We start from the raw sequence: 20,203 nt of genomic DNA on the forward strand, positions 1-20,203 counted from the left end.
AGTCTATACTATAACATTGAAAAATATATAAATATAAGACAATATAACAATATAGATTGTATCTTTTTTAAGGCAACCGGGCCCACTTTGTGTTTGGCGATAGTCCTTGAATGTTTTTTGAGCTACGAACTGTTTTCTATGTGCGTTGTTGTTATTTTGAAGTATTTTCTCTCTAGTGTTTTATTTTCTTTCTGGTTTAATTTTCTCTCTGGTGTTATTGTTTTAGTCTACTATTTGTTGTTTTGGTCTTTTGTGCTTCCATCTGTGGAAAGCGTTATACCTCATTACCTCTCTTAGGACGAAAAGTTTGTGTAATTTGTAAAAGACGTGGAGTGTGTAAACTAACGAGAAAATGTTGCAGTGCTTGCCCGGAAAAAAAGACATATATATGTATATATATATATATATATATATATATATATATATATATATATATATATATATATATATATATATATGTCTTTTTATATGTTTTATTTTATAATATTTGGCGTGATTTTATAAATTAAATACATAGATTCATTTTATTGATATCCAAGGGTGGATATCTCTTATCTCTTCTATTATACGTCACAACTATCGTAAAATGTATTTTCAATAAAAAAATTTTGCTATACAGCTCCCTACCTCAAAAAATAGCCTGGAGCAGAAGGGGTTAATTTAATTTTTTGCGGAAATACCAAAATCAGTTTAAAAAAATTTGTATTACCTTCACTTAATAGTACATCTGAGTTTAGTGGGCTTCTTTAAACCTACTGTCAGCAATTCTTGAAGCAGCCACGTACTTGTATTGAGATGTAAGGGACAGTTAAAGAATATGTGATTTAGATCAGCTATGCTAGTTCCACACTCACATCTGTCTGTTGGGAGAACTCCGATCGTCTATAAATGCTTCTGAAAACATTCATCATCTACTTTTAATCTTAGGATAGTCGACACTGTATTTCTAGCTTTCCTGTATCTGATATCTGGTAGTTTTTAATGTAAATAAGACTAACGTACTGAGATCTGATGATGGGGCATATATTGTATGTCTTGAAATGAATAGCCGAAAAGATTTACCATCATTAAATAATAAAAACTACTTAAGATTGTGAGTGTTGACGCATTTTCCATATACCAATAAAATCTAATACATTTTTTGCTTCTATAATAAAATAACTACATTTTGGTTAAAATATCAATTAATTAAACTAGCACGAAATTAATTCGCACTTGTAATGACCCGCCCCTTATATTCTCCCGTCAAAGTGATTGCTTGTTTGATTAAATTAAACCTCATATTTCACAATAATTTGAAATCAAGCGTATAGAAGCCAATATAGAGTTGTTAACTTTTATTAAATAGCGGCGAATCGACTACTTAACCGAGTTAAAAGAAGAAGACCCGTCAAGTCACGATGATGCTGCAACTTGTCATATTTAACTTGTCTATTGAATAAAACGGTTAATGGGCTCGTGATTGGAACGTGGCAGGTGTATTAGCGCGACTTACGGTTATATGACGCACCCCTTTATATGCTCCATATATTCTAATACGAGTTGATATACAGGATGGTTATAATTAACGTAATAATGAATCGTTGGCGCATTTAATGATTGTTCGAAAGCTATTAACCTCTGAATTCTATACTTTCCCTTCTATATTTTCACGTGATAATGTGCTTACCGATTCTTTTCTTCCCTTTTTCTTTTAGAACATCAGATCGTAGAGATACTGTACAAATAATAGAATACAAATACAGAATTATACCAATACAAAAAGTACCTAACGAAATATGATAAGTAAAGACATTAATTAAAAGACATGAAAATAATAAAGCATCTGGACAGAATGGAATTACTAGAAAAATACTAAAACAGTGGGAAAATATTGATATTTGGTCTTTTTCTTCCCGTGACATATCCGACTTATCCGACGTTGGCATTGGTTGATCCAACGTTGGTTTCTTGATCTTCTGCCACATAGAATAATTGTCCTGCATTTGATATCCGAGTCCATTCACTAATGTTTTTGATCCAAGAAACCTGTTTTCTTTCTACAACGCTACGTGCCTTTTGCCTGTCTAACTAGGTTGTTTAGTATAAATATAGAGGACCCTTTTATTTTAAGTCATAGCAACGGTCTTTTGATCCACCACACTATATCCTCCTCAGCTCACACACCTCCTTCTCACATCCTAGACCAGCTCCGTGACGTCGACTACTTGGCAGTTGACCTACACCTATCAAACAACATCAAAATTACGATAATATCCTACTACAAGCCCAAACATACCCCTTTCCCTACCTCTTGTCGAGTACTTTTTCACACTCGACAAGGCGGTATTAATGGGCGATCTAAATAGCAGGCATACTCAATTTGGAGATATCCATATTATTTTTCCAGGCAGACAGCTCTCAGACCTTTTTCTAGAGCTGCCCATCTCCAGAATCACCAACAATGATGCTACGTTTTTCAATTACCATGGAATGTCCATCGTCAATCATATGTTATGCACGGATAGCATGCTTGATGGGATTGATGATGAATGTTTCATCGGTGATTCGATAACCTCTGATCATCTTCCACTCTTAGTCAAAACCGACTTCAACTCCCTCCCACAAATAAGTCCTGCCATCTACAGGATAAATTATAGTAAAGCGAATTGGGAATTTTAACAAGAATATATTAACCAGAACCTCCCAGAGTTAGGCAATATGTCAACACATAACCAAGTTGACACAGGGATCTCCAAAGTTGAGAAGCTTCTTCAAGAAGCCTCAGCCCTGGCTATTCCAAAAACAAAATACAATCCTTATACTCCAACTCTTCCACCGCACATCATCGCACAAATTAAAACCAAACGAAAAATACTCAGAGAGTATAAAAGATTCAGAGGCCCTCTCATCAAAACAGAGTACAACAGGCTCTCGGCGGTTATAAGGTTGGAAGTGAACAGGCTAAAACAAAAACAGTGGATGCGTGTCACCGCCGACCTTGACTACCGAGATGGTGCTTCATTCTGGAACAAGTCAAAGTCCTAACGAAACAAAAAAGTCAGCCACGATCTCATCTCATAGTAAACAACGTCATACTCAACAATCCGCAAGAAAAGGCCGAAGCTTTCAAAAACACATTACAAGCCAGCCTCATCTCCCCAAATAACCCCAATTTCAGCGAAAGATCCAAAAAAGACGCCGAGCGGAGAGTGGAAGACATATTCTACTACCCCCAGGCACATGATGGACCACATCCGTACCCGATGATGGCCCCTGTGACTGAGGACACCGTCAGGCAGATGTGTAATATAGGAAAAAACACATCTCCTGGCCCCGATGGCATCCACAGAAGATGCCTCAAAAATCTTCCACAGAATATAATCCCGTTGCTCACCAATATTATCAATGCATCTTTATCACTGAGTTACTTTCCTATTCCTTGGAAGGTAGCCAGTACAGTTATGATCCCTAGAAAACGGAAAACCCTCACCAACCCTGAATCGTATAGACCCATTTCACTTTTGAGCACCCTAGGTAAAGTCTACGAGAGGATACTCAAGGAGAGACTCGTAGAATTCCTATACGCTTTCTTCCAAATTCCAGATTACCAATTTGGATTCAGAGCTGGACATTCCACACAAAATGCATTGGTAGAAGCAACAACCTTCATTTCACAATCAATTAACGAAAGGAAACACTTGGAAAGGTCTTGCACACAGGCCTGATTGAAAAACTCCACCTCGCTGGACTGCCCACACCTTTCGTTAAGCTAATCAATTCCTATCTCTCTCACCGGACGATCAGGATCAAAATAGCTGACCACCTATTCACTCCCTTCACTCCACAAGCTGAAGTACCCCAGGGCTCAATACTTGCTCCAATACTATACACAGTATACAATAGTGACATCCCCCGCCCACAGCAAGGATCGGAGTCTCTCCTACTATTCGCTGACGATACGGCCATCCTCACCTCGGGCTCACACAGAGAGCGCGGGCAACAACGGTCTGTATTCGAACGATCACAAAACTACCTCGACAGAGTAATAAAATGGTGCAACAAATGGAGAGTGACCATAAATCCCTCCAAAAGACAAGCTATACTATTCAAATCTCCCTATTGTCGTGATGTCCGGGGCCGGATATCACTTTTAGGAGAAGACCTCATCTTCAGAACCTCGGTTCTCTACTTGGGAGTTCGCTTTACAAGGACTCTCAACTGAAAGGCCGAAGTTCAGGACACCCTAGATAGGATGAGGCAGAGGTTCAACCTCCTGAAAGTGCTGTCCGGTAAACTGTGCTTATAAAACTTTGTTGCACACATACAAAACCTTTGTTAGACCGATCGTCGAATACAAGGCATGCGTCCATGTCTCTCTGAAGACCCACCAACTCAACTCCATCATGGCCACCGAACGCAGAATATTAAGATACTGCATGAGAAAGGATTGGTCGTATCCATCAGCTCACATATACATATTAGCCAATATAACACCAATAAAGGACAGAATCCTAACCCTCAGCAGAAAGTATGTCCTAAGAACCATAGCTAGCTCGAACAACAGAGCAAAACGAACACTAAAAACACCTTGCAACCATAGAGGGCAAATACTCATTAGGCTTCCCATTAAAAAAGTTCCTTTCCCTCCAGCTAAACTTCTCCACAACGCTGGACCTGAGCTTCCTGATGAGTATTTCGATATTCTAGAATCATTTTAAAAAAATAGTATATTCTTAATTTAAAAAAAGTTTAGCAGCAACAAATTGAAACGATTATGTTGTTTTGACACATTTACTGAACTGCTAACTGATAAAACGGACAGTATTCAATTCGTCACAATTTTCCCTTACTCGGTCAGCAAGTAGGAAGGTACCCCTAACATGATTTATCAAATTCGTTCAAGTCATTAATAAAGGATTATCTTCTAATGAAAAAAAAAGTATACTATGAATGTTCTTCTATCACCACCAGTTCTAGAACTGGTAGAGAAATATACCTATTTGGGTCATGAAATAAGTATCAGCAGGGATAACCAAACATGCTAAATCCAAAGACGAATTACTTTAGCGTGGGCAGCCTTTGGAAAACTGCGAGACACACTTAGGACCAACATACCAATTAGCCTCAAAAGAACAGTATTTGACCAATGCGTATTACCGGTCATGACCTATGGGGCAGAAACTATGACTCTAACCGAAATTGAGAAAGGCGCAGAGACGAATGGAACGGTCTATACTGGTAGTGACGTTACGGAACTGAATAAGAAAGAAGGTCTGCGAAGAAGGACAAGTATTGCTGATGTTGTGAAACACATAGCGGAACTGGAATGGAACTGGGCAGATCACGTAGCGAGAATGCACGACTCACGATGGACGAGCAAAATTACAAATTGAAGACCAAGAGCAGACAAATGTAGTAGAGGAGTACCACCTACACGTTAGGCTGACGACATCAAGCCTATCACCAAAAATTGGCAACAAAGAGCACAAAATTGTAAAGAATAGAGGAGTTTGAGGGAGGCCTTTATCCAGCAGTGGACGTGATAAATGAAGGCTGGATGATTTTGATGAAACTATGAATGTAATAGTATAGATATGTGTTATTAATTCAAAAATAGTACTAAATTAAGAATTGCTTCGTGAGGAAATTAAAAAGCGGACAAAAAATACAGGTAATTATTTGCCTAAGATACAACTTCGTGCTTTTTATTTTCTTATTATTATTAGTGTTAAGAATTTTTAATTTCATGGGATCTCTTTTTAAAATATATGTAACTTAACAAATTTAAGCATAACTCGTAATTTTTAAAAAAAAAACTTTATTGGTTATAAGTACATACATACGACAATGATTTATGGCCTTCACGGTAACCTTAACCTCTATTTGAAGATTTGCATTGGTAATGAGCTGCCAGTTTTAAACAAATAGACTTTAAGTGCCTCTAGAATATTTCCTTGCAAATCTTCAAAAATTCCTTTTTTAAACTGTGTAAATCTCTTTTAATCGGTACTATGTGATCCGCATAGCAATCTACATTGTAATATACTAACATTGTTACCATCCTCATAATCGACCACTTTTCCTGATTCGAACCAAAAAATTCTCGGTCAATATTCTCACTCTGACTTTGGTGCTGTTATTACTGTAAAAAGAAGAAGCACTCACATTTGTGAGAAAAAGTGTAATCTGCCTGCTTCTTTACAGTGTCAAGGAGGGAAGATTATTTGTTGGTCTTTTGACATATTTAAATATCTTTTGTTTTATAAAATCTATATTTATATAACCAATAAATATTAAATGTAATTTCCGCACCATCTTCTAGATCGAAATTAATATTTCGAAAGGCAAACAACCGTTGAAATTAACATACCAATGCATATCAATGAACTCATGTGCCAATATAAAGATATTAACAATAAATACTGACAATTAATATTCCTCTGGTAAGAGCTATATAAAAAAATTCAAGTTCCAATTAAGAGTCCCAATGTCTTTTTGGGCACGTTTTTTGACAGATGCATCTACGAGCCAATGATACACCGTTCAACGTCAGTAATTGGTAGAAATTTATTCAAACTGAAAGTGTCTCTGTCTATATTTTGCGGTGCACCTGATATGTCAATTTTTTGCGAGATTATAATCTTATCGAATATTAATATCTGCTTGCTAGTCGAAGGAGACACGTATTATTTTTTAAATTATGCATCTGGACTGGTGTTTATTAGTCGATTTCAATTATATAAAAGGAAACTGTTGTATTAAACGTTAATAACATGAAGTGTACATATGTTGATACAAATGTTTAGATACAGGAAACTCGTAAAGCATGTGTTTAGACTTTGTAAAAAATAAACGAGTAATGTTTTCAGTTAAAGTGAATAAAGTTACAGCTAGAGTAAGCTAGAGAGTCCAACTCTCAATTGGTTAACTATTTATTATCTCGAGATTTCAATTGGGTTTACAATTATTATCAAGAGCTGCTAAAAAAGACAAAACATCTTACAAAGTTGAACTAGAAAGAAAAAAAAATTTTCGTTAACTCGTTTGGTTAATAAAATTGCTGCTAACATATTTCAAAAAGAATTATTATTAAAATGTCCTTATCTAATAAATGTTTCTTTGAAATTTTAATATAATTTTGAAAAAGTTTCTTAACACAAAAACAATTGAATTTATAAATAAGTTAGAATAGCGACCAATTACAATAAGGCCTCAATGTCATAAATGCCAACTTAAAATTTTTATTTTTGACAATTATATTGACAAAAATATAATTTTGTTTAAAAATTCTTTTTTGTTTAGTAGCAAAAAAGAAGAAGATTTATTCACCATTGATAGATGTCTGAAAAAATGTAAAAATATATGGAAAATTAAATCAAAATGTAATATTTTACAGTTTTTATTTATATAAACCACAAAAAAATAATATAATTATAAATTTTGCTTAGATTTTGAATTTCTGATCTTTTGTTTAAATTATTATCACTTTTACTAATACAAACCATTTCCAAAAAAGTTCTTTTGAATTTATTACTTTCACTACTTAAAAATTTAATGTTATCAAAATCCATAATATGGTCTTTATCGATTACATGCTCTGCCAAAGCACAAGATGGTTTTTTTAATTCTGCAATCACTTTTGTGAGAAATAATGCGATTTGAAAGATTTCTTCCGGTCTCACCAATATACTCAGCTTCACACTGCTGTATACTACATTATTTGTTTTATCTAATTTGTCTATAGGATTATATTATATTATATTACAAATTAGATAAAACATTTCATTTGTTTTACAGAGAAGATAGCTGGGAATGAAATATTAGAAAACGATAACATCGAGGAACGCTAAGACTAAACAATATGTTAGACAGTGGGTCGTTGACTACAATAAAAGGGTCTACCAAGCACTATTAATACTGTAGAAAAGAACAAATCCGACTATGTAATTAAAATACTAAAAATTGAAAATCAAAATTGAAAGCAATGTATATAAATGGGGTATAATCCAAGTAGTTCAGTTGAACCCACAGTCAATGGGAGAACTATAAAATTAATATGTCAAAGCGTTACTCAAGACCAACTGACCAACAGTGGGAGATGTTGAAATATACAACTGTGGAGATGATATATCTAAATTACGAAAAGGTGTGGAGAGTGTAAATAACGCCAACTATAGATCAATTGAAACTGCAAGCTAGTTTTGTAAATTATTGAAGAATAAAATAGTAATGTTAATCAAAGTATGAAATTAATAAATTCTTAATGAATATACTCAGTGCAGGAAGTCTAGACAGCATCTTTGTTTCGTGGACCGTCAGAAGGCATTTGACTAGGTCAAATTAAAGGACGTTATCCACTTATTGTACGCAAGAGAGATTCCTCTAGGAATAATCAAAGCGATCGAAAATATCTACCAAAACACTTTTCTAGCACAAGAAAAGTAAAAGCCATGGCAATGGCAATAAAAGCAATGGGATCCTCTATTGTTCAACCTGATTATGGATAAAATAATAAAAAATAAGAACTAAAAAAGGATACCAAATCTGAGAAAAACAACTTAAAATAATCTGCTAGGCAGACGACGCAGTACGACTCTCTCAAAGTGAAGACGACAAAAAATTTAACATGTTAATTTCCCCAAAAAAGACAAAATGCATGGTCACAACAGCAAATTTACTAAGATGTAAATTGGAGCTGGAAGGTCAGATAATAAAACAAGTGATGACTCGAAACTGAAGTGGACGATCAAGTAAATAGAGCAAACAGAGCCGCAGGCTGCCTAAATGAAAGAATATGGAGAAATAAAAATATCGGGAAAGAAACGAAAGGCGGAATTTACAAAACAGTCATCAGACCAATAATAACATACGCGGCAGATACACGACCTAGTATAGAGAGGACAAAAAGGGTGTTAGAAACAGCAGAGATGAAAACAGATGCAAGATGGAGAACATCAAGAACTGGGTAAGAAATAGAAGAGTAGAATAGAACGATCATATAAGCTGAATGACAACAAATGGAGTAGTAAAGACGGCAAGAGACGGCTCCCCAATAAGAAGATGGGGTTCCACCATATAAAATACATTCTAAAATACCGTTATTGGACTATATTGTCATATAAATTGTAACTAAAGCGGTTAAACATAAAATAAAATCTAGCGTTTGTTGAGGCGTTTATTTACCTTACATTTTTGGTGTGTTTTTTTATATTTTAAAATATTATTAATATATTCGTCTATTTCTAACAATTTTCATTAAAATCAAGTTAAGATTAGTATCTATATTGATTGAGACGATACATCATTATGTAATTCTATGTAGTGTGCACACTTCCAGAGACTTTCTATTAAATCCGACTCTGGAAAACGGTAGATCAACACGTACTCCTAAATGGATATTTTAATTAGTCATTAATTTTAAATTAGCATGAAGAAATGGTAGCAATTTTCACAGGTAACGTTCGTGCACTACAATCTAATAAGAAAATATTTACATTACGGCTTTTCATAAAAATTGGAGCAACAAGTTTAATAGTACATATCCCGATTAACAGAAGGTGATGAAGTATAAGTGAGGTTATGAGGTTTTAGGTTAAATAATTCTGTTATAAAATAGAAACATGACGCATTTATTAAAAAACTAAGAACACAGTACGAAAAACACAGTTACTCACACGCTAGATCATTTTTGAATTTGAAAAAACTATGTAACAAATTTAAAAATTCTGTATAAAATAGAATGTCGATGACAAACTTATAATCACAGACAGTTCAGCCCAGTCTGGTTATACAAAAATCATCTATTTCACGGCAAAATTTTTCGCAGATATCTGAAGCTTTTAAGACATAGATGCTGGTTACTAGATGACGAATAGATAAAAAAGTACTCGTATATACTTGGGTTTTTTTAAACATTATTTATGGTCACAATTTGATTTTTTGTCTGTAAGTTTTTTCCCTTATATTTTGTAACGATTATATTTTGCCTACCACATGGGGTACTACTACAAGGGGAAGAAAATTAGGGACAGAAACTATGGGGGCTGAGATAGGGCAAGCAAAATAATCTATCCTTGTGCGAACGGCACTCAGGGTTTGTTTGGAGAGCTGGAATCGTGGATAAGTAGAATGACAAGGGGGTTGGATTGGGGTAACTACAAAAAATGGAACAAAGGGATACTTACATGAATCTCTTGGGACAAACAAAACAAAAGGAAACACCTCTAGCAATTTAAAAAGGATGCCGCTTTGAAGTGCCAAATTATAATGACTACAACAGCTAGTTGTAACTATTGAAATAATTATTAAAAATAAAAAATATATATTTTTAAATTAGACTCAAAAACGGGGGTTAGAGAGAGAAATAAATAAAATGATTTAAAAGCAAATTAAACATTTATTGTGTATCACTACAAACAGTTACAAAAATAGACAATGCAAAAATATTATATCAATAGTAGCAAAATACAAAAATACAAAGAAAAACTTACATGTGTCCCAGCCGTTTACAAACTCTGTTGCTACAAAACTTACAAATGTTACTATAAAAAATTATCTTTAAAAAAAGTTACCTTGAATTTCACTAAATTTCACTCTGCATAATGCCTGGGGTCGGGAACTGGATCTATTAAAATTTCTGGCGGTAGAACTGGAAGGGAAATCTCTGAACACGAACAAAAAAAACTGCTTCAATGGTCTGGAACAATGATCAGCCGGCGGCAAACATAGGTGAGATAGAACCAAACAGCGGCACATTTTTATAAAACTGAAACCATTGCACATAATGTAACACATACTGCACAATTAATTGCAAAACCCCTAATCTTCCATAACGTAAGACCAAAAACAAAGAAACATTTCAAATTTGACGAACAATTTGGACCCACGCTAAAATCAACTGCCTCTGGCAGCGATCCCAGCGAGAATGAGCAATTATCTTTTAAAATTCATTCTCATAAGTTGGAATAAACAAAACACTTAACGGGAATATTTATTTAAAACGCAGTATCGGTCGGTTTAACTATCAAAGAAAAATATCGAAGAATTTGCGCCTGTGACATAAACAAACAATAAAATGGTTTATTATCGACTCGATGGCGACGTAAATAGAACGAAATACTATTTGGGTTTTAACTTGAAAGATAAGAACTGAGAAACATGGAAAAAATTCTTCGTTATTTTAATTCATATATGAGGGGATTTCAATTTAATACATATACGAGAGGATTCCAATATATACCAAGAAATTTATATATCAAGGAATTTACAAATGCTACAATGTTACATAAACAATATTTATATCATTTTTTATATAAAGAATATCTTTATTTTCCCGTTTTTTAAATTAAAATTAATAATTAATTTACGGAGATATTTGCAAAAAAGCAGGTGTTTGCACTAATTTATAAATTATATTAATTATTTTAATTAACAAAATAAAACGTTATTAATACATTTGAAAATCTAGGAATTACCTTCTTTTAAATTTGTGCGAAATTTCCCCCCGTTCGGTGAAATAGTTCAAAAGTTATATAATTTATTTACCTCTGAGGCTAATTATTTAAACTATTGAACTTGCTCTATTAATGATGCTAGACACATTTAACAAATTTCATAGGATTCTTTAAGAGTTAAACTATCTCAGAAGTTAAATGCATATTGCGTTTTTATCGAAATTATTTACAAAATAAACTTTTAAAAGGGGGGTATGTTTTTTTACTTATAAACAATTGTAATAACTTCTATATTTTTTAAGCTACCGACTTGTACGTACGACCATTGGATGGCTGGTAAAAAAACTCACATTTAAAAAAGAAAAACCTTCTCTCCCTAGGTTATAAACATTAAGAAGTAAATTTTTTAATGAAAATCTAAACTTTATATTGAAATTTATTCAATTAAAATTCATCAAATTTTTCGAAACTTACAGCACTTCAAAACAAAAGTACTTTCGAAAGATCGACATAGAAAAGTGGAAGGGATAACTGTTTCTGCTCCGTTTTTCTTTTTTCAAGATCTGAACTTCAAATTGAAACACGTAGGAAAAATTTACATTATTTCGGCTTCCATTGTAACTAGAAGCCTCTTTTTTTTTAATCTCGGGTAGCTCGTCGAAATATGAGTACCTACATAATTTCACTGGCCGGGAAGTATGGTAAACCTCAAAAAAATTGAGTTCATTTGAAATTCACCGTAAAAACTTACTTTTTTTATTTTGATATATATTTTTTTTCATTTTGTATCAATGATGTGTAATAATACTTATATATTTTATAAATTAAATTTCAGGTTATTTTCAGGTAATTAAATTTCAGGGGATTTCAGTGCCTAAGAAGAATAGCCTTGCCAGTTTTTGCAAATTTAAGCAATTTTAGATATTAAAATTAGATATACATATTTTACATATTACTACTATATCAATAAAAAAATGTTCGATTATATAATTGGGCAATATTTTGTTTCAGTGGTCATGCACAAAGATAAAGATGACGGCCTTCATCGCCAGCGGGATCTCACAGCCTTTGACCACACTCCTCTAGATGGAGAAATGTTTCTTCAGGTAAGATTATTTTGAAGTACATACTTTTAAATTTGGATTGTAATATCATTAATTAAAGAATAATGAATTTAGAATAACTATAGTAGTGATCTACACGTAAAGTTGCCACAAATTAAGAAATTGGAGATTTTCTTTTTTAAATCAGAGTATATATATATATATATATATATATATATATATATATATATATATATATATATATATATATATATATATATGCATAAGACTCGTGATGACCTTGCTAGAAGCCAGAGCCTTTCGTTTAGGAAATCTGAGCCAGTAGATGTCCTCTAAAGTGGTGTTTTGTGAATGAATTTTGAGCTATAGTATTGGTGTCCAAAATTGTTCTCAAAACGTGTCTGCTTTAAAACTATCTGACAAAACCAATATTATTATTGTAATATTTATAAAGTTATTTTTTACTTCTTGGATCACTTTATATTACCGAAAGATCTTTAATTTCCAACAGTCAAGCAAACATTCAAAAGAAAGTAGTGAAAATGACTCCGATTCATCCTTAATTTTTAAGGGCTACCAACTAATAATTTTCTGGAATTGAACTATATCTTATGACATATCTTTGATTTGTCTATCTCCAAACCCTCTCTCGGCTAGCGCCAGACTTCAAACAGATCCGCGAATCATCATTGAATTGAAGAGAATTTGGCTCCAATCCTGTATATCCCAGTGTTGATGTTACCGAGCAAAAATGAATCGGTTACTACAGTGTCTGGGTTGTATTTCGAGAACACTAGCTCGCCTTCTTGCCATTAGTCCTCTTTTATTGAAGCGTCTTCTAACTGTTCCCTCTTCTTCCGTCTTGTAGCAATATATTAACAAGAAACGAAAACGAAAACAACAACATAAACGTCAAAAACAAGCATAAATAATCGCAATAAATATTTATTTTGAGACGCAATATGAAACAGTGCATTAAACTTTCAATGAATTTTTATTTTCGGAAATTTATAGGGTTGCCACTTTTTTGCCGTTCAGTATAGTAGGAATTGAAGTAATTTCTTTGTACATATAATTAGGAATCTTAAAATTTGAACAGTATGATCTCTTTGTTACCTTTATTTATTTGATGATATTTATCTTTATATTTCAGGCACTTAATGGATTCCTTATAATTTTAACTTGTGATGGAGAAGTTTTCTTCGCAACGCATAGTATAGAAGGTTATTTAGGATTTCATCAGGTGAGTATCTGAAAACTACATTTTTAAGCAAAAAGGTTTCCTTTGCGTTTGTTCCTGTTGGCTTTACTTTAAGCTGTATCTTACATCGTTATCCTAATACCTCGTCCTATTTTTAATTTCGTAATATTTTATTTTCATCTATTTGGCTCTGAAATCTCTTTGCGTCTTGTTGCGAATCTTTTTTTGTTAATTGTCTTTTTGGTAATATACAACAACTATATTACAAAACCCTCACATATTTGAAATAAAAAAAAAGTTCAAAAAAACCTCATTTTAATGAAAGAAAATAGAACTCGATTAAAATGACAGAATTTTTTATTATACAGGGTGAGTCATGAGGAACTTTACATACTTCTACCATATGTAGAGTCCCTCAGGGAGCATATCATGTGGCCACTAAAAAATGTCAACTCCTCTTCTTTATTAATTAACAGGGTGATTTGTGTAATTGACCATTTATTTCATTTTACTGTAGTGTTTATACGGCTCATTTGATTTTTTTAATTTTTGCATGATACAGTACACTACTATTAAGCATTCGACTGGTATTAGCTAAACTAAAAAATTCCAGGACTGGCTTTGGAAAAATTAATTTAGGGATTCGTATTAAATATTACACCCTGTATATATATTTTTTTTTAAACGCAATAAGTGATTTTCAAACTACATAAATAGCCAATAAAAACGATGTATGCGACAATGTTGTCGCACTTTTATCAAATTTTTAGTGAACGATCAAATCTTACCAAAAATAGAACAACCATAATGAAGTATCAAATTATAAGGTAATTAATTTAAACAAATGTTATAAATTTCAAACATTTTAATTGAAATGATAAACTGAGTCACTGCATAACAAAAAACAGTAACTACTAACAATAACGAAGAACAATTTAAAAAAAAAACTAAAAATATGTACATAGTTATGATAAACCCATAAATTAGAACTGGAAAAGACAATAATGGTAACAAAATAAAAATAATTCAAAATAGATTTTCGAAATGGAACCCTGCAGCCTGTACACATTTTTGTTGCCGAATTGTTAATTGACGTATTGAATTACGGATACTCTGGGGATCGTTTCTAATAGTATTACAACAATGTATAATTATATCAATTAATTGTTGTCGGTTATTAATATTCACTGCGTAAACTAGTTGCTTCAATCGTCCCCAAATATGGTAATCAACGGGATTGAAATCAGGGGATCTTGAAGGCCACGAAATAGGACCAGCACGTCCTATCCACCTGTTGCCATAAACATTATTGAGATGTTGTCTCACTGCCAGTAAAAAGTGTGGGGGTGCCTCATCATGCTGAAAATACATCCCTCGGATAGCAACGTTCGCGTTGGCAAGCAAATTCGGCAAAATATTTTGTAGAAACTTCAAATAGACCTGCCCTGTTAAAGGACCATCAAAAAAGTGAGGACCTACTAATTGGTTATTTATGACATCAATCCACACGTTAACCGAAAACCTTAACTGAGAACGACGTTCTCGAATAGCATGGGGATTTTCTTCTGCCCACACATGTAAATTTCGTGAATTATTTTTCCCGTCTCTGGTAAATTGGGCTTCATCTGTAAATAGTGTCCTGTATAGCGTTAGTCGATTATTGTTAATCCATCTACAAAATTCCAACCTATCGATCTCATCTCCAGCATGTAGTCGCTGAACCATTTGAATGTGATATGGGTATAGATTATTTTTTTGTAAGACTCTACTTACTTTTGATTGAGTAACATTGAGTTCTCGACTTACTTGTCTAGTGCTTATTGTAGGGTTCATAGTAACGGCGTCCATAATGTCATCTTCCTGCCCTTCATCTACATGTCGCTCTGTTGTTCCACTAGGAAAAGTGCCATTTTCTCGCAAATAATTAAAAACTGACCCAAATGTTGGATGACTGGGAGTTCGACGATTAGGAAATCTCCTGCGATATTCTCTACTAGCAGCCCTACCATTCCCATACATTATTATGTCTGCATATTCTGTGGTCGAAAACTGATGTGGCATTTTGAACGAAAGTAACAAAAGCTCTACCAAAACTAACACAATGTACTTAACGTAGATATGACAGAAGAAATATGTATTCTTGTAAACATAAATACCAATTGATAATGACAATAATGACAATGGGTATAAAATATCAAGAAACGTCAAACAGTCAACGCCAACCTTCATTTTAAACTTTTTTAGATTTATTTTTATTTAGTACAGTTGATGCAATGTATTATTATTTGACATAAAATTTTAATCATTTACAATCAACAAAAACTAACAGATACAAGAGGTTTGACTTTTTAATCAATTTAATTTATTATTTATCGAAAATAATGCCCCAATACGATCTATGAGTAAAAATTTAAAATTGAAAAACAATTGATTCTATCGTAGAGATAAGGCAAAGTGACAGTAAAGATGTTAATTTTCTACGTATAAGATTATGTTACAGGAACTCATTTTAATTAAAATGTTTGAAATTTATAAGATTTGTTTAAATTAATACCTTATAATTTGATACTTCATTATGGTTGTTCTATTTTTGGTAAGATTTGATCGTTCACTTAAAATTTAATAAAAGTGCGACAACATTGTCGCATATGTCGTTTTCATTGGCTATTTATGTAGTTTGAAAATCACTTATTGCATTTTAAAAAAAATTTATACAGGGTGTAATATTTAATACGAATCCCTAAATTAATTTTTCCAAAGCCAGTCCTGGAATTTTTTAGTTTAGCTAATACCAGTCGAATGCTTGATAGTAGTATACTGTATCATGCAAAAATTAAAAAAATCAAATGAGCTGTATAAACACTACAGTAAAATGAAATAAATGGTCAATTACACAAATCACCCTGCTAATTAATAAAGAAGAGGAGTTGACATTTTTTAGTGGCCACATGATATGCTCCTTGAGGGACTCTACATATGGTAGAAGTATGTAAAGTTCCTCATGACTCACCCTGTTTATTAGCAGTGTAAACGTTAATATTTGCCTTTAATTTAATAAATTATTCCCTTAGAGTTGTTCTCTCTTTCATCCTTCTTGACCAACGTTGAAGATAGTCAGCATCTATATTCTACTAGTAGTTTTCCAATAAAATCATTTGTTTTACTTAAATTAGTGTCATTGTATGTTTCTGCGCTCAAAGGGATTATACTTTTATATCTATTCATTCATACGTGGGTACGTATGGGTCGTCCAGAAAGTAAAGAACTATTGCACATCACGCGCGGCGCTGATCCTCCACCGTGCAATTTCCTGCGCGCTATTTACCTCTGTCTATCACATCGGTATGAGCCAAGTCTCGTTACTGTGTGGCCTCGCTTCTTTGTCCTATAATATTTTGAAATGGGGGCGCCCATTGTAAATCGCACTAAATGTAAAGAACCCAGTATGATTCGGTTTTCAAATGTAAGATTTTAATTTACGTAGAACTTATGTCTAAGGCTGCAACAATAAATTCATCGTAGAAGTAGAAGCCTACAACATCGGCATCGAAAAATTTATTTCACGATACAATATGTGCATTGACACTCAAGGCAACTATATTAAAAAATAGCCTAAGGTACTGTGACTGTGTAAATAAAATTTTGTGTTGATATCTTTTGTTTTTAATTTTTTATGCCAAAACCTTCTTTACTTTCTGGACAGCCTAAGTATATTCACAGTTTTGTATATTTATATTTTATAATAATAACAAATTTATCAATGTTTCTAGTCGGACATTGTCCACCAGTCTGTATACGAATTGGTCCACTCAGAAGATAGAGAAGAATTACAACGGCAACTGATGTGGAATTCGTTTCTTCCACCCGAGTCATCCAATATGGGTCTTCAAGATGTTCTTCTGCCAGAAAATTGCCATTTGTTAGAAAGAAGTTTTACCGTGCGCTTCCGATGTCTCTTAGACAATACTTCCGGTTTTTTGGTAAGCATAGTTGATTTTTTTCTACTTTTACTACACACATATAGAAATATTGATAATACATACGCACCTATACATCATTGATGAATTGTCTTATTGTAATTCCATCGATTAAACAACTAATGTTAAATAAAAAATGTTACTACTTTACGTAGTTATGATTTTTTAGTCGATTCACTGAGCCTGGGAATATGTTAACAGAGTCATTGTCGGCAACATGCAACAAAAAAATCCTACTACTCGTTATACAGGTGTGCATGTGCAACCAGAAAGCTGTTTGAATAACTTCAACTAATTCTGATCTAATTTTTTGTGCTGGAAACGAAAATGATATGAGAAAATGTCTGTCACATACAAATGTAGATTTAGCTCATTTTTTTCTTGACTAAGTTATAAAATCTTGCACTTGACGTTTTAAAACACACAGAACATCGTATTCTGAGGCCACACAAATTGTAAATTGTATAATTTTGTTTACATAATAATTTCGTAGCATTAAGTCGTTAAATTGCAGAAAAACCTGACCGTTTTAGTTTTCTGTAATGAATAGACAGTGTTAAAGCAACAATTTTATTAGCAAAACACCGTTGTGAAGAAAATATATAAAAACTTGATGATAAAAACAAAATTTGGGTCCCCATCAAGCTTTAAGAAGATGTGCAGATGATATTTTAAACTGGTTTAATGGTAAAAAGAACTTTTTGTTTTGGAGTACCTATAATATGACGAGAGCAAAGGAACAGTAGTGGCGATTGCTACTTCTTCTCGTGTGGTATTAAAGGATTTAACTCAAAATCAAACCATTGCATTGCATACCCAAATCTCCACTCAGCCAGTCATCTTTTTCCTCATGATGCAGAAACACCTATGCTAAACACCCTGTTACATTAAGAGACATACTAGAGTCAGAGGAAAGTGAAATACAACCTTAGGGTTCAAGCTCTGTATTTGAAAATTACACTGAACCAAAATTGTTCTCCGAGAAAAAGATAAATGATTTGTAAAGCGATCTGGAATGTTCCCAAAGATGCTGCTGAGTTGCTTGGACCCCGACTTAAAAGTAAAACAATGTTGTGGCTTATTTCATTCATGAAGAAACTCTAGTTTATAGTAATGGCATTAAAGATTTGATGGTTTAATTCAAAATTAAGTAGGAATCTACTAAACGGCGTCCCTTTATCGAAATCGTCCATCATCGAAACGTAGATTAAGAGCTGTTTTACTCCATAGCGGTGATTGCAATGTTTCTATTCCTGTTATTCCTGTTGGATACTCTGCGTTCTTGAAAAAGACGTCTGAGAACTTGGCAATAAGTATTCGTAAACTCAAATATGAAGATCACAGTTTCCAAATGTACGCTGATTTGAAGATCTCCTGTATGTTGCTTGGGTAACAAGCTGGTTACACAAAATTTTATTGTTTTTAATGCCTATGGGATAGTTGACAGTTAAAACCGAAAAAATTACTGAACAATGCATAATTGAGGGCCAAAGAAGCTTACGATTAGACAAAACAATGTTCTGCTAAAAAATTTGGTACTACCAGAAAAATTTGTTGTTGAAGCTGTGAAAATTCGTAAAACATGAATATGACAAAACCAAAATCAATGATGACCACAGACGACCCCAGACGTATAACGATAAATGCCAATTGAACAAGTCCAAGAATATATCTACCTAGTTTAAATTCTGAAACTTGACAAAGAGAACCAAAGTGCGGAAATTACTAGAAGAGCAAGACTAGCATGGGCAGGATTTGGAAAACTCAGTTGTATACTCGAGAATAGCAAAATAACCCAATACTTGAGGAGCAAAGTTTTCAACGAGAGCATTCTCCTTGTCATGGCATCTGGATGTCAAACTTGGACTCTAACTTAGGCAAATATGAACGAACAAGCCACAACATAAAGGGCAATGGAAAGAGTATGTTGGGTATACGACTGTCAGATAGAAAGTGGAACAACTGGGGGAGATCAAAAACAACAGTTGTGGATATCATATATCATAAGAAAAATTGCCAAACTCAAATATAGCTTCGCAAGCCACACTTCTAGACAAAAAGATCAACGTTGTAACGTCACAATACAATATTGGAGACCTTCCAAAGGTAGACTACCAAGAGAAGACCACATATAAGATGGGTAGATGACATCAAAAAATAGCCGGAATACATTGGAAAGATGTTGCTCAGCATAGAGATCGATGGAAGGAGTTGAAGGGGGTCTATGTTCAAAAATGGATGATAGAAGGCTAAGAAGAAGAAGAAAAATAATTTAATATAAACACTTGTTTTCTCAATATTTAGTGATACCTCCGAAACCTGGACCATTCAATAAGAACAAGTTCTTGTTCTTGCAGGGATTCACAATCAAAGTCTCTTTAGTTGACCTGGTAGGAAACCTTCAATTACAGTCTTTAGAGTACATAAAATATCTGGAGGAATACACGATGCCGTGGGATCTTCGGAATCAAACATAACACTAGTACTTTTGGACGACAATAAGCACAAACGTTGACAAAACTTAAC

General features: G+C 33.4%; 1 protein-coding gene across 1 annotated transcript in view; it reads left to right on the forward strand.

The window, feature by feature from the left end:
- ss (aryl hydrocarbon receptor spineless) overlaps positions 1–20,203 on the forward strand; it is a 400,860-nt gene that overhangs the window by 366,096 nt on the left and 14,561 nt on the right. The window contains exons 3-5 of the mRNA XM_072542458.1: positions 12,447–12,541; positions 13,653–13,742; positions 17,471–17,680. Coding sequence (XP_072398559.1) covers positions 12,447–12,541; positions 13,653–13,742; positions 17,471–17,680 — 395 coding nt within the window. The remainder of the gene's footprint in view (positions 1–12,446; positions 12,542–13,652; positions 13,743–17,470; positions 17,681–20,203) is intronic.

Source organism: Diabrotica undecimpunctata, chromosome 8, assembly GCF_040954645.1.
Source record: "Diabrotica undecimpunctata isolate CICGRU chromosome 8, icDiaUnde3, whole genome shotgun sequence".
Taxonomy (NCBI): Eukaryota; Metazoa; Arthropoda; class Insecta; order Coleoptera; family Chrysomelidae; genus Diabrotica; species Diabrotica undecimpunctata.